The following is a 14201-nucleotide window of genomic DNA, read 5'->3' on the forward strand; positions in this document are numbered from 1 at the left end:
ATTAAAGAGAGAAAGCAGAATTACTTGCGGCCGAGTATTTCTCTAGTCCCGGACACAAGATAGAAGATATGAAAGTTATCACACTGAAACGTGACTTCCTTAAATACACAGCGCTCATGGGAAGGGGCCTTAGTCTGTATTACGGACCGAAACCGTCCATCACAGTCAGTGCGATCACGTAAACACACGGTGAATACACACGATGCAGGTGAATTCACTGCGTATTTACACATCAAATCAATGGGGACGTTTTGTGCTTTTTTTGTACAAGTCAAAAAAATAATGAATACAAGCCAAAAAGAACAAAGGCAGTAAGCAGGGAATACGCACGGCTTCAGTCCGTGAACACTGCGTATTTTACTAATGGTAATTGAACACGCCAGTGTAAAGGAGCCCTGAGACAACCGTGATAAAGAACTTTGTGCCCCCCATGACAGGACACCTTGTACAGGGTATGTGTGCCAGCCCAGTACCAGCTCACAGCAGCCCACCTGGCACCAGGAGCATCCCTACAGTCTCCTCCTGTGTGCCTACTTAGTAAACTCTACAAGTGCCACCGTGTGATCACAGTCCATCCTGTCACATGTCACATATGCCACCCTGTCACATGCCACACTCCATCCTGTGACCACATGTCACAAGTGCCACCCTGTCACCACATGCCTCACTCCATCCTGTCCCCACATGCCACAAATGTCACCCTGTAACCACATGTCACAAGTGCCACCCTGTCACCATATGCCTCACTCTATCCTGTCACCACATGCCATACATGGCACCGCGTTACAGCATCCCACAAGTGCCACCCTGTAATCACATACCACACTCCAACCTGTCACCACATGCAACAAGTGACAGCTTGTCATCACATGCCACACTCCATCTTGTCCCCACACTCTATCCTGTCACCACATGCGACACTCCATCCTGTCACCACACTTCATCCTATCACCACATGCCACAAGTGCCACCCTGTCACCACATGCCACACTCCATCCTGTCATCACTTTCCACAAGTGCCACCCTGTAACCATTGGCCACACTCCATCCTTCCACATATGCCACCTCGTCACCATATGCCACACTCAATCCTGTCACCATACTTCATCCTATCACTTGCCACAAGTGCCACCCTGTCACCACATACCACACTCCATCCTGTCACCACATGCCATACATGATACTCTGTCACCTCATGCCACACTCCATCCTGTCATCACATGCCACAAGTGCCACTATGTCACCACATGCCACACTCCAAATCATCACATGCAACAAGTGCCAGCTTGTAACCACATGCCACACTCCATCCTGTTACCACACGCCACAAATGCCTCCTTGTCACTACATGCTGCACTACATCTTGTCAGCACAAACCGCAAGTGCCAACCTGTCACCACATGCCACACTCCATCCTGTCACATGTGCCACGTTGTCACCACATGCCACACTCCATTCAGTCATCACACGCAGCAAGTGCCAGTTTGTTAACCTATGCCACACTCCATCCTGTCACCATACTTCATCCTGTCACCACATGCCACAAGTGCCATCCGTCACAACATGCCACACGCCATCCTGTCATCACATTCCACAAGTGCCACCCTGTAACCATTTGCCATACTCCATCCTGTCACAAGTGCCACCTCGTCAACACTTGCCACACTCCATCCTGTCACCACTTGCCACAAGTGCCACCCTGTCACACCATGCCACACTGTTACCTGTCACCACACTCCATCCTATCACATGCCATACGTGGTGCGCTGTCACCTCATACCACACTCCATCCTGTCACCACACTCCATCCTGTCACCACATGTCACAAGTGCCACGCTGTCACCACATGCCACACTCTATTCTGTCACCCCATGCAGCAAGTGCCAGCTTGTCACCAAATGCCACACTCCATCCTATCACCATACTCCATTCTGTTACCACACGCAGCAAGTGCCAGCTTGTCACCACATGCCACACTCCAATCCTGTCACCATACTCTAGCCTGTCACCACATGACACAAGTGCCACTATGTCACCACATGCCACACTCCATCAAATCATCACATGCAACAAGTGCCAGCTTGTAGCCACATGCCACACTCTATCCTATTGCCACATGCCACAAATGCCACGCTGTCACCACATGCCACACTCCATTCTGTCATCACACGCAGCAAGTGCCAGCTTGTCACCCCATGCCACACTCCATCCTGTCACCATACTTTATCCTGTCACCACTACAAGTGCCATCCGTCACAACATGCCACACTCCATCCTGTCATCACATTCCACAAGCGCAACCCTGTAACCATTTGCCACACTCCATCCTGTCGCAAATGCCACCTAGTCACCACATGCCACACTCCATCCTGTCACTACTTGCCACAAGTGCCACCCTGTCACCACATGCCACACTCCATCCTGTCACAAGTGCCACCCTCAATAAGTAAAGGAATGTCAGGCAGCAGGTTTTTCAGTGCAGTGTATTTTTCTGTATCCATAGGAGTACAAGGTAAATGCTTCTGCATCACACAGGAATAGTGCTGGTCTTTGTCCAATACACTGCACTGAAAAACCTGCTGCCTGACGTTCCTTTACGTATTGACTGCATCTGTTGGGATTTGTATCTAATCCCGATCTAGGTGTGCAGACGACGTGCTTAATAGAAGGACCCCCGGATTGGTGGTGGTGAGTGCTGTTGGTTTCCTATTTTCACAAGTGCCACCCTGTCACACCATGCCACACTGTTACCTGTCACCACACTCCATCCTATCACCACATGCCATACGTGGTGCGCTGTCACCACATCCCACACTCCATGAAACCACCACACGCAACAAGTGCCAGCTTGTAAGCACATGCACACTCCATCCTGTTACCACACGCCACAAATGCCACCTTGTCACCACATGCCACACTCCATCCTGTCCCCACATACCACAAGTGCCAACTTGCCCCCTCATGCCACACTCCATCCTGTCAGTACAAGCCACAAGTGCCCCCTCCCCCCGTCCCCACATGCCTCACTCCATCCTGCCCCCACAAGTGCCCCCCGTCCCCACATGCCGCACTCCATCCTGTCCCCACAAGTGCCCCCCGTCCCCACATGCCTCACTCCATCCTGCCCCCACAAGTGCCCCCGTCCCCACATGCCTCACTCCATCCTGCCCCCACAAGTGCCCCCGTCCCCACATGCCGCACTCCATCCTGCCCCCACAAGTGCCCCCGTCTCCACATGCCGCACTCCATCCTGCCCCCACAAGTGCCCCCGTCTCCACATGCCGCAGCCCATCCTGCCCCCACAAGTGCCACCCTGCCATCACATGCCATACTCCATCCTGTCCCCACAAGTGCCCCCCATCCCCACATGCCTCACTCCATCCTGCCCCCACAAGTGCCCCCCGTCCCCACATGCCTCACTCCATCCTGCCCCCACAAGTGCCCCCCGTCCCCACATGCCTCACTCCATCCTGCCCCCACAAGTGCCCCCGTCCCCACATGCCGCACTCCATCCTGCCCCCACAAGTGCCCCCGTCTCCACATGCCGCACTCCATCCTGCCCCCACAAGTGCCCCCGTCTCCACATGCCGCAGCCCATCCTGCCCCCACAAGTGCCACCCTGCCATCACATGCCATACTCCATCCTGTCCCCACAAGTGCCCCCCATCCCCACATGCCTCACTCCATCCTGCCCCCACAAGTGCCCCCCGTCCCCACATGCCTCACTCCATCCTGCCCCCACAAGTGCCCCCGTCCCCTCGGCGCTCCGCACTTACTCCAGCTTCTTGAAGTTCTCCCTCCCGCCGGCCACGTAGCTCTCCCCGGGCTGCAGCTCCTCCAGCTCAGTGACCCGGTGCCCGTGCCTCGGGGTGTAGATGTTCCTCACTGCTCCGAAGGGCGCCTGGACCCGGCTGGTGACGTCCTTTAGGAAGATGTCAAAGGAGCCCACCCGCTTCTCGTGGATGAGCATGCGGCGGCCCCGGTAGAAAGGGTCCCCGTTCCGGTACACGTGCACGGCTTTCACTGCAGGCTGCTGGGCGAGGGGGGCTAGATTGCGCCCCCCGCCGTTAACGGCAGCAGGTGGTGGCTGCATGATCCCGGGCGGTGAGTGGGAGACTGCTGTGTAGCGGCTGTGTGCAGTCTGTCCACCTGTCACCTGCACAGGTAGCCACTGCCCATCGAACAGCGCCACCTGCCGGTCGCACATACATTTCTAGCGGGAGGGCTTTCATCAAGCTTCCCGTCGTCGCCACGGCAACCGCACAAAACTGAGCACGTGACGCGCTGCTGGTTTCGCCTCCTGCCACGTGCTCCCACCCCACAGTGAGGACTGCGGTGTGATGTGGAGCCCGAGCAGCGCTAGTCTGCGGTCACACCTGCGTGGTGCGGGAGTCTGCGTCTCCCTGCTGCGTTTATGGAGGAGACAAACTGATGGAAAACAGAAGAAAACACCCTTTTTTTTCCCCCATTGACTTTAATGGTGGTGGTGTGGGGGTTCAAATACCAAAAAGCCTTTAGTTTGCTTCCATTCCGTCAGGTTTGGGTTTTTTTCACAGAGAAGTAACGTTGCAGACTGCACTAAATAGGGGAAAAAATTAAAAAATTTTTCTTCCATTTTATTTCAATTTCTCCCCTCGAAAAACGGAGCAGAGAGATAGAAACCGCGAACCGCCCCCAACGCCAGTGTGCGAGCGGCATGAGGGCGGACACAGATGGGCGTGTCTTAGTCCCGTTATGCTGATGTCATAATGACGGCTGCATGACCGGACAAAAGGAAACCATTGATTTCAATGATTCCGTTTTCACGATTGGGATTCCCGCTTGTGGTCGGACAGGACCGATCTTCACGGTTTTTGTTTTTCTTCAAATTTGCGCACATTCGCACAGATTTTTAATAGTTAGAAGAAAAATAACCCGGTTCATGCACTAATTCACGCGCAATTTTTGCACCGTGAGAAAATGGCAGCGATATCGCATTGGTCTTCTGTTTTATATCGCTGCGTTTTTTCACGGCGATATCACGATTTTGTGTCGCTACAAAGTCGCGCGACTTTGCTGGGGTTGGGCTTGAAATATAAACTCCCAAAATAAGCCCTACCTGCATTTAAAAATATACATGACCTAACAGCCGCTGTCCGCTCCGCCGCACGACTTCTCTGCAGGTCTCGTCTTCAGGCAAGGCTTCCTGGTCAGGAGTTTGAAAAAGCCCGCCTCCAGGAAGTGATGCCTCTGATTGTTTCTCAAGGGCCACGCTCAGCCAATCAGAGCCAGTGCTCAATGAACTAATCATAGCCATTCAATAAATGGCTGTGATTGGTTCATCAAGCGCTGGCTCTCATTGGCTGAACGCCGTGGCATTCAGCCAATCAGAGGCAAGACTTCATGGAGTTGCGTTTTTTCAAAAGCCTAATTAGGAAACTGGCGGAGAACTTCAATCAAATGCCGGAGAGCTTCGGTAGGCGTGCAGCGGAGTGAAGTTTTTTTGTTTCATGCAGCTAGGGCTTATTTTAGCGAAACAGTAGGATTTCCTAAAGTTGCATCGCACTGCACAAACATCGCACACACAGGAAGGCTCCATAGGGAAACGTGGGCTACGAAACAGCGCAAATCGCGGCAATATTCAGCAACCCGTGATTTTTTTCTGGCAATGTAGCAGCCTACAAAACATCGCTAATGTGAAGGAATCCGTATAGGAAAGCATCGGCTTCACATGCATGCGACTTGTAGCGCTGTCGCATTGCGAGAAAATCGCGTGATTTTGTCACCCGTGTGAAACCGTCCCAATACCCAGTGAATAAGCCCCGGTAACCTCAATGGGTTCGCTCACTTGGGTGTATTATTCAATGTGACGACTGATCGCATAACGAAATAAGCGGAATGTTCTATTTTGGTGTCTGTTACGCATCATAGAAGCCCAATGAAATCAATGGGCGTGCGGAAATACACGCAAAATACGAAGGGAACCTACATATTTATGCACAATCAGTGCGGTTTCGTGTGTTCTTTTAACCCTTTCCAATCCACTGTCTGACGTCTGAAGACATTATGATTGAAGGCTGTACAGCTCCAATGTCGGAAGACGTACAGTATTCTTACTGTATATTGTTGGCCACTTTGTTGTTGGGGGCCTCTCCAGCATGTCCCATACTGCAGTACTGGCTCTAGCCAGCAGATGGCGCCATTGTATAATGGCAGAAAGAGAAAGCCCCCTAGGAAACCCTGAATCCAAAATTGGATTGCAAAGGGTTAATGCTTGTAAATACGCTGCGTATCTACGTGAGTAAAAAGACTGCCAATGGGCAGAACAGCGGTTATCTCTGCTGTAGTCTTATTACCGCTGTCATTAGTAGCAGCAGTCCTGTTAGCAGTATTATTTCTATATAGGGGTGAATGCAGACGGCCACATGGAAGCGGATGCACTTGGGTTTACTGCAGAACCGTCCACAGATTTAGCCCTTTTGAAAGGGACAAAGCCGCATGCAGACTTGCATGAATGTCATGCAGAATGCACATCCAGCAGTGACAGGTCTCTTCTTTTCCTGCATGTGGATTTACATTACAGTCAATGGAGGATTTTAGGACGCAGATTGGCTACATATTTATTGCAGAATCCACACAGTTTCCGCTTTAAGGGCGGCTTCACACGAGTCTATGCGCCAAACTGCTTACTGCAGCGCAGTGTATTTGTGCATGAACGAGGCTTGAAGAGATACATAATCTGCGGGTTGCCCGCGTCTGCACATAGTACTGTACTTTTTGCGCACACAGCGCCGGTTCACGTGCGTGCATAGCATACAACCCTTTCCGTGGATTTCAAGGCTATTCAAGCCTAATGAGCCGCAGATAGTTATTTCCCCCGTGTTTCGCGCAGTGTCACACCCTTCTCCTTGTGTATGTTTGCACCTCCCATAGACTTCTATGGGATTTTTGCTGCGCAAAATGAAATTAGAGCAGGTCCATATTCTTGCATGCGCCCTAAATGCACATGTAAAGCGTGCCTATGAGAACAAACCCAATCAATGGGTTCCAAGCTCTGTGTTTAGCGCATGCAGACTTTGCGTGTGCCATTACCTGCGCAAACACGGTTTTGCGGAAAAGCCCTACATCCACAGTAAAATCCACAATGTGAACATGGCCTAGGGAGTAGTTTTGGAATTGCCCACATTGTTATATAACTGTATCTCAGTAAAACAATGAAAGCTGTAAGACTTTTCTCACTCTACTGCACATTAGATTTTCCGTATATTTAGTTGTTTTACTAATAAGAACTTGCTCTTTGTAACTAACAGCCTCTGGAATGTCTACAAAACACACAATGATGCATCCAGCAGACCAACGGACATAACCGGACGGCAGCTACAAAGCCCCCCACTGAGTTCAATAGCAGAAGGTTAAACATTAAATAGGACCTGCTTACAGCTGCACATTACACTGTAATAGGCGGCCCCGCTGAAGATTACCACAGGGTCAGTCATGTGTTCACACAGTCTTATAGTAGATATTATATCAATACAACTAAACCTTTACTACATAATCTTGGTTAGTTTATCTCACTTTCTATTTTATTTCATCAAAATATTTCATATTAAAGGGGTTATCCAACCTTTTACAATTGATAGGCCATCAATATCTGATCGCTGGGAGTCCACCGCCTGGGAGGTCCGACAATCAGCTGATTGAATTACGTTGAATTATTTTTATTAGAGGTAGAGAGCTAAAAAAAAATGATTTTTCTTTTCAATTTAGAGTTGTTTATTTTTTTAGTTATTATTAGTATATTACACTAAAATAAAGTATGGGAGCGGGTTCCTCGTTTTGATATATAATTTGTATAGTTTTGGATTACAGGGCGCACATGGTGATGGTTTTGGTTGGTCTTGGCGGTGGGTCATTTTCTTTTTTATACATGTATTTTTATTTTATTCAGTAATTTTTGTAAAGCTGTATTTTTGTTCCTTCTTTTTATATGCTGGATAGGATACATAAGGACCTTCATAATCCACCTGGCAGGCACGTATATTGATTTTTTTTCCTATAGGCCTATGGTCCTTCAATTGCCTTTATACCTTTGTAATTCCATACATTTATTAAAACTACTGGAGATTTTGGACTTGCCTACAAATACCTTATTGGTCACATGTGATACAGAGTCTTTATACTCCAACATTTCCCACAATGGCATAGCAGCAAATCCCTACTTTCTGGATCTCCATACAAGCACAGATTGCCTACATGACTCTTTCTTTGATTGATTTATTGGATGTTAAGACACAATTATTTTGTCTTTGACCGTTCTAATTTTTTGTCAGGTTTCAGGTACCGCGATGGGTGCGCATTGTGCTCCTGCTTACATCAACCTCTTTTTAGGTTAGTGGGAGTCGAAGTACATGTATCTATTGTGAGCATTTCAGGAGGATGTTATTAGATGGTTTGGATTCATCAATGCCATTTTTTGGGCAAGATACCAGAGAGGATTGTGAGAAGTTTGTTGCCTCATTAATCAGTAATGTTCAGTTGGCTTGCTCTATTTTAGATAATGTGAGGGATTTTTGGATTTGATTGAAAACCTGATTCGTTCCTCTTTATTCCGTAAACCTACGACTAACAACAGCCTTCTTGATTTTTCAGGTTTTCACTCACAGCACATTGCTGAGAATTAAGTGGAACTGCTCTACTATGGCAGGTTTTCATGTGCAATCAAGTGAGCTTTCCAGACATTTTTTGGCTTGGGTATATCCTCATTCGGTCATTTTGAAATCATACCAGGTTGCTAGAAGAGCTCATTATTGAAGCCCCAAATGAGAAGGGATGACAATGGAATTTGTTTTATCACCCTGTTCCATAACCATTTGAGCAGATATGGTCTTTTTTGAATTCCAATTAGCATATCCTTAATTCAGATATGATGATATGGAAAATTCTATCCAAAAGAGCCCCTAGTTAGAAGGATCATTTGGTGAGAAGTCTTTTTACTTGACCCAGCATAGGCTTGGGCAGTAGCTCTAAGATCTGTATGTCAATTCTAGTAATACTGTTTATTTTTCTTTCAAGGACTTTATTAATTGCAAAACCAGGGTTGTTGTGTAAGCTTTGATTTGCCCCTGTGCACCGATATATGTTGGCCAAACAACGCAGGAAGTAAGAAAGAGGATCCTCAAACATCTTTTGACAGCTGCTCTTACACAAGGAAATGAATAACAGGGCAAGAAACTTACATTTGTAGTGACTCGCTTTTTGACGTTCCACCAAGCTGAATCTACGAGCCGAGGATTGTTGGTCTAGTAAGAATCAACATGAATATTTGAGGAGGAGACATGACTCCGACATTGTAAAAACAGGAATCTGGATGAATTTTCAATCTTGATTGTGTTTCACCATGTGAACTTAAAGGGGTTGTCCCGCGCCGAAACGGGTTTTTTTTTTTTTCAATAGCCCCCCCGTTCGGCGCGAGACAAACCCGATGCAGGGGTTTAAAAAAAAAAAACGGATAGTACTTACCCGAATCCCCGCGCTCCGGTGACTTCTTACTTACCTTGCGAAGATGGCCGCCGGGATCTTCACCCACGGTGGACCGCAGGTCTTCTCCCATGGTGCACCGTGGGCTCTGTGCGTTCCATTGCCGATTCCAGCCTCCTGATTGGCTGGAATCGGCACACGTGACGGGGCGGAGCTACGAGGAGCAGCTCTCCGGCACGAGCGGCCCCATTCAGAAGGGAGAAGACCGGACTGCGCAAGCGCGTCTAATCGGGCGGTTAGACGCTGAAATTAGACGGCTCCATGGAGACGAGGACGCTAGCAACGGAACAGGTAAGTGAATAACTTCTGTATGGCTCATAATTAATGCACGATGTACATTACAAAGTGCATTAATATGGCCATACAGAAGTGTATAACCCCACTTGCTTTCGCGGGACAACCCCTTTAATAACAAATTACTTTTTACTGGCATCCTTTGATTGCAATGAATTGGTGTATGTGATATTTTTTTCCCTCTTGGCTGTGCTCCAATATTAATATATTTTTGTGTAAGCGATGTTGGGTATTTTGTGTAGTCATGACTCCATCTACTAGTTTGCATATGCTTACAAGCAGTTACACATGTGCTGCATCTTACTGTACTGGTAATATTGGAGGTATTTGTATACTCAAAACATATCCCATGACTAAGTAGGTGTTATATAGATTGTACACTTTAATATATTATAATACCATAACATTTTTTTCTCTTTGTTCTGTCACTCAACCTATATTGTTTGACTGCGTTTATGCTCTCAGAATACATCTATGTGACACATATATGTTAAGGCCCATTTACACCAGCCGATGATTGCTGAAAAATCGCTAATTGGCGATTGTTTTAGCGATAATCGGAGCGTCTAAACGCGAGCCCATCGTGCGCTTTTCGTGCACTGCTAGCTGATCATTAAATTCAGTCTAACCTAAAAATCATCCTTTACTCTTATCAGCTCTTCTCCACGGGGAGTGCTGATAGCATTGTTTTCCGGAGAGAACAAAGGAACTGAAAGCAGATAAGAGCCCTCTGGCTATTAACTGCATTTAGCTAAGGCTTCATTTTCACACTTAATTGGTACTTAAGTAGCTGAGTAGCTTTTTGAAAGTTTATGCAAAATGATTGCTCAAAGCTGTCACTCAAAATATCGTTTGAGTGATCTTTGAGCAATCATCTGCTGGTGTAAATGGGCCTTTAGTGTAGTGATATTTGAAATATATGTAATCATATTTTCTGCCTTGTAGTCACTGTGCTTTTCTGGTATGGGATTGTTATAATATTTTTCATAGGGGGTTTGTGTAATCAATAAACACTTTATGATCAGCCTAAGACCCAATGTTCCGGCTGGATCTTCTTTCTCCACGGCGGATGTGTGTAAGCGTGCTGGCCAACATGCCCCACACATGCGCAGTCCTTTTTTTTTTACAAAATCTCCTGCTTTCCCATTGATCTGCGGCACGTCCACAGTGTCAGCTGCAGATGTGCCACGGATCGGACAACTTCCATTGACTTCAGTGGAAGCCGTCCGAGCAGTGATCCCCCGAAAATGAAGAATGCCGCGATTTTCTCCTACGCTTTGGAGATACAGTGACATGTCATTTTTTAGAGTTTACATTTTTATTTTGTGTGAATTTTTTTTTTTTGGGGGGGGGGGAGTTGTCACACCTCTCAACTGACATAACACAACGTTCTCCATATCTTTGTAGGTTATAAACATAATAAATGTTGCTATGACTGAGTTTCATAGTGTTTCTGTTTTTCTTTGTTTCAGAATTTCTGGTTTTGGAGTGCTTTTGAAGTGTAAAATGTGCTATATCAAAATACCATGAAAATGTGTAAATTTAATGAATAAATTTTTTTTACATTTGTGGTGAAATAACATTTTTGTCAGAGAAACGCAATCCGACGGCTATTGTGAAGACCGCCTGTCATCATTATTTTGGTATGAAGGTAGGGGACCAGGATAAGTCATGGGCTCCACATATATGTTGCAACTCTTGTTCAGTTAAATTATGAGAATGGCTGAAAAATAAAAACAATCTGTGGCTTTTGCTGTGCCTATGGTTTGGCGGGAGCCAACAAACCATACAAATGACTGCTATTACTGTTTGACTCCGCCTATAAAGGCAGGATTGTCAATGAAGAAAACAGGAACAGTTCACTACCTGAATCTTCCATCTGCTATTCGACCTATTCCACATGTAGATAGTTTACCAGTTCCAACTTCACCTCAACATTATAAGCTTGAAGTAGAAAACGAAGTGTGGAAAAAGAAGAACCCAACAAGCCTTCTACATCCCATGACCCTGACTTTGAGGTAAAAGATGGTACACCGCACAGACTGAGTTAAGCAGAAATGAGTGATCTCATTTGAGACTTTGACTTGTCAAAGGAAAAGGCGGAACTTCTAGGGTCAAGACAACAGCAATGGAATCTTCTCCAACGTGATGTCAGGGTCTCCACAGTACAGAGGGATCCGCTTCCTTTTGTTGAGAAGAAAAACAATCTGGTTGTTTGCTGTGACGTTAATGGCTTGATGAAATGTTTGAATTTGAACCATGATCCAACTGAATGGAGGCTATTCCTAGACTCCTCCAAGCTTAGTTTGAAAGCTGTATTACTTCACAATGGCAACCGTCTTCCTTCTATTCCTGTTGGTCATGCAGTTCACATGAAGGAGACCTATGCAAACATGACAGCCCTCCTCAACTCAATCAAATATGCTGAACACAATTGGAAAATCTGTGGTGATCTAAAAGTCATCGCTGCACTCTTAGGAATGCTACTGGGGTATACTAAATACTCTTGCTTGTTATGTACGTGGGACAGTAGAGATAGGAAATCACATTATATTCAAGCAGACTGGCCTGCAAGAAATCTTGACTACCGAGAAAAATGTCGTTGCCGAGCCTCTCGTGGACCCAAAAGACGTTCTTCCACCCATTCATATAAAGCTGGGTTAATGAAACATTTTGTCAAAGGTAAGAACCAGGAAGGACAGGTATATAAGTACTTAAGAGACTAATTTCCTAGATCGAGTGATGCAAAGGTTAAGGAAGGTATTTTTGTTGGGCCACAAATTCGACAACTTGTAAAGGATCCTGCGTTTGACCAAGTTTTGGAGGGAAAGAAAAGGAAGTTTGGCAAGCCTGAAAGGGAGTTATTCATGGATTCTTAGGCAACAAAAGAGATGATAACTACACTCAGTTGGTGACAGGACTTCTGGAAAAACACCATCAACTCCGATGCAACATGTCCCTTAAAATCCATTTTCCCCACCCCCACCTAGACTTTTTCCCCTCGTAGTTGTGGAGCTGTCAGTGATGAACACGGAGAAAGATTCCACCAGGATATTTCTGTAATGGAACAAAGATATCAGGGCCGTTGGAATGAAGCATTGCTTGAGGATTACTGCTGGTCTGTATGTAGGGATGCCCCGGGACTCACTTACAAGAGGCAAGCCAAAAGAAAACCATCTCATGAAGTCACCACATGATTCTCTTCACACCGAAACCCCTGCCAGGAATCTAAACCTTCCATCAATTTAGAACTCTTAGAATGTAATTGTCATAAAAAAAAAATTTCTAATGCACTTTCAATGTTGTTAGCATATGTAATTAAAATGTATCATTTTCTCTTAATCCGTTAAAATAACATACGTGAAAATAACCAACTGTATATCACAGAAACTAGAGCTAATAAAAAAATTTCTTTGTCATATTCATTTTTTACAACCCCAAATTAATAGGATTTGACTAGAGATGAGCGAATATACTCGTTTCGAGTAATTACTTGATCGAGCACCACGATTCCGTACTTCGGGTGAAAAGATTCGGGGGGCGCCGGGGAGATTCGTGGCGGAGCGGGGAGTAGCATCGGGGAACAGGGGGGAGCTCTCTCTCCCCCCCCCCCCACTCCCCGCTGCAACCCCCCACTCACCCACGGCGCCCCCCGAATCTTTTCACCCAAGTATGGAAGTACTCGAAAATCGCGGCGCTCGGGCGAAAAAGGGGCGTGTCCGAGTAGGTTCGCTCATCTCTAGATTTGACTCATGAAGTTAAGGAAACTTTCCAAAATATTTTTTTGTTGGCCAGTGTTATTGGCCATGTTCTAGCATGTCATTGTAAACAGAGTATCCAGGAGTTTCTTTATCGTATAACGTTTGCCGCCTCTACTTCTCCTCCTCCTTACCTTTACGTTAGGGGTTCCTCAGGACTCAGTCCTCTCCCCTTTTTCATCTACACAGCCCCCTGTTGGGCAAACCATCAGCAGATTCGGCTTTTGGTTCTGTTTCTTTACTATTCTACTCTGTTTCTATACACTCAATTATATACTTCTTCCTGTGACATCGCTCCTTTACTACTACAAAACGCCAGCGATTGTCTATCCACTGCCTCTAACACCATGTGCTCTCTTGTGCTTCCACCATCTACTTACTGACCTAAATCTGCCATTTACATCTCAGTCTTTAGTCCCACCATAACTCCTCGGCAGCATGCCCGCTGTCGTGGGGGTCATACTTGACTTCAATGTTTCTCTTACTCCATATGTGTGCTCCAGGTATTGTTAATGCTAGGCCATTCCAACCAGCCAATGTCGGTGACCCACAGTCACTGCTAGTTGATAAGTGGCAGGCTCCTGATGCATGTTCAGGGCAGACAGCACCTGACCCCAATTACACAGGCCCAAG

The 14201-nt window shown here is 46.6% G+C and overlaps 1 protein-coding gene across 1 annotated transcript in view; it reads right to left on the reverse strand.

Moving 5' to 3' along the window:
• The window catches only part of DCDC2 (doublecortin domain containing 2), a 143270-nt gene extending 139113 nt beyond the window's left edge, over positions 1 to 4157 (reverse strand). Inside the window, exon 1 of the mRNA XM_066579429.1 lies at positions 3777 to 4157. Within this exon, the coding sequence (XP_066435526.1) occupies positions 3777 to 4093 (317 nt within the window). The 5' untranslated portion in view covers positions 4094 to 4157. The remainder of the gene's footprint in view (positions 1 to 3776) is intronic.
• Between the last annotated feature and the right edge of the window lie 10044 nt (positions 4158 to 14201).

Source organism: Eleutherodactylus coqui, chromosome 9 (assembly GCF_035609145.1).
Source record: "Eleutherodactylus coqui strain aEleCoq1 chromosome 9, aEleCoq1.hap1, whole genome shotgun sequence".
In the NCBI taxonomy this organism is placed as follows: Eukaryota; Metazoa; Chordata; class Amphibia; order Anura; family Eleutherodactylidae; genus Eleutherodactylus; species Eleutherodactylus coqui.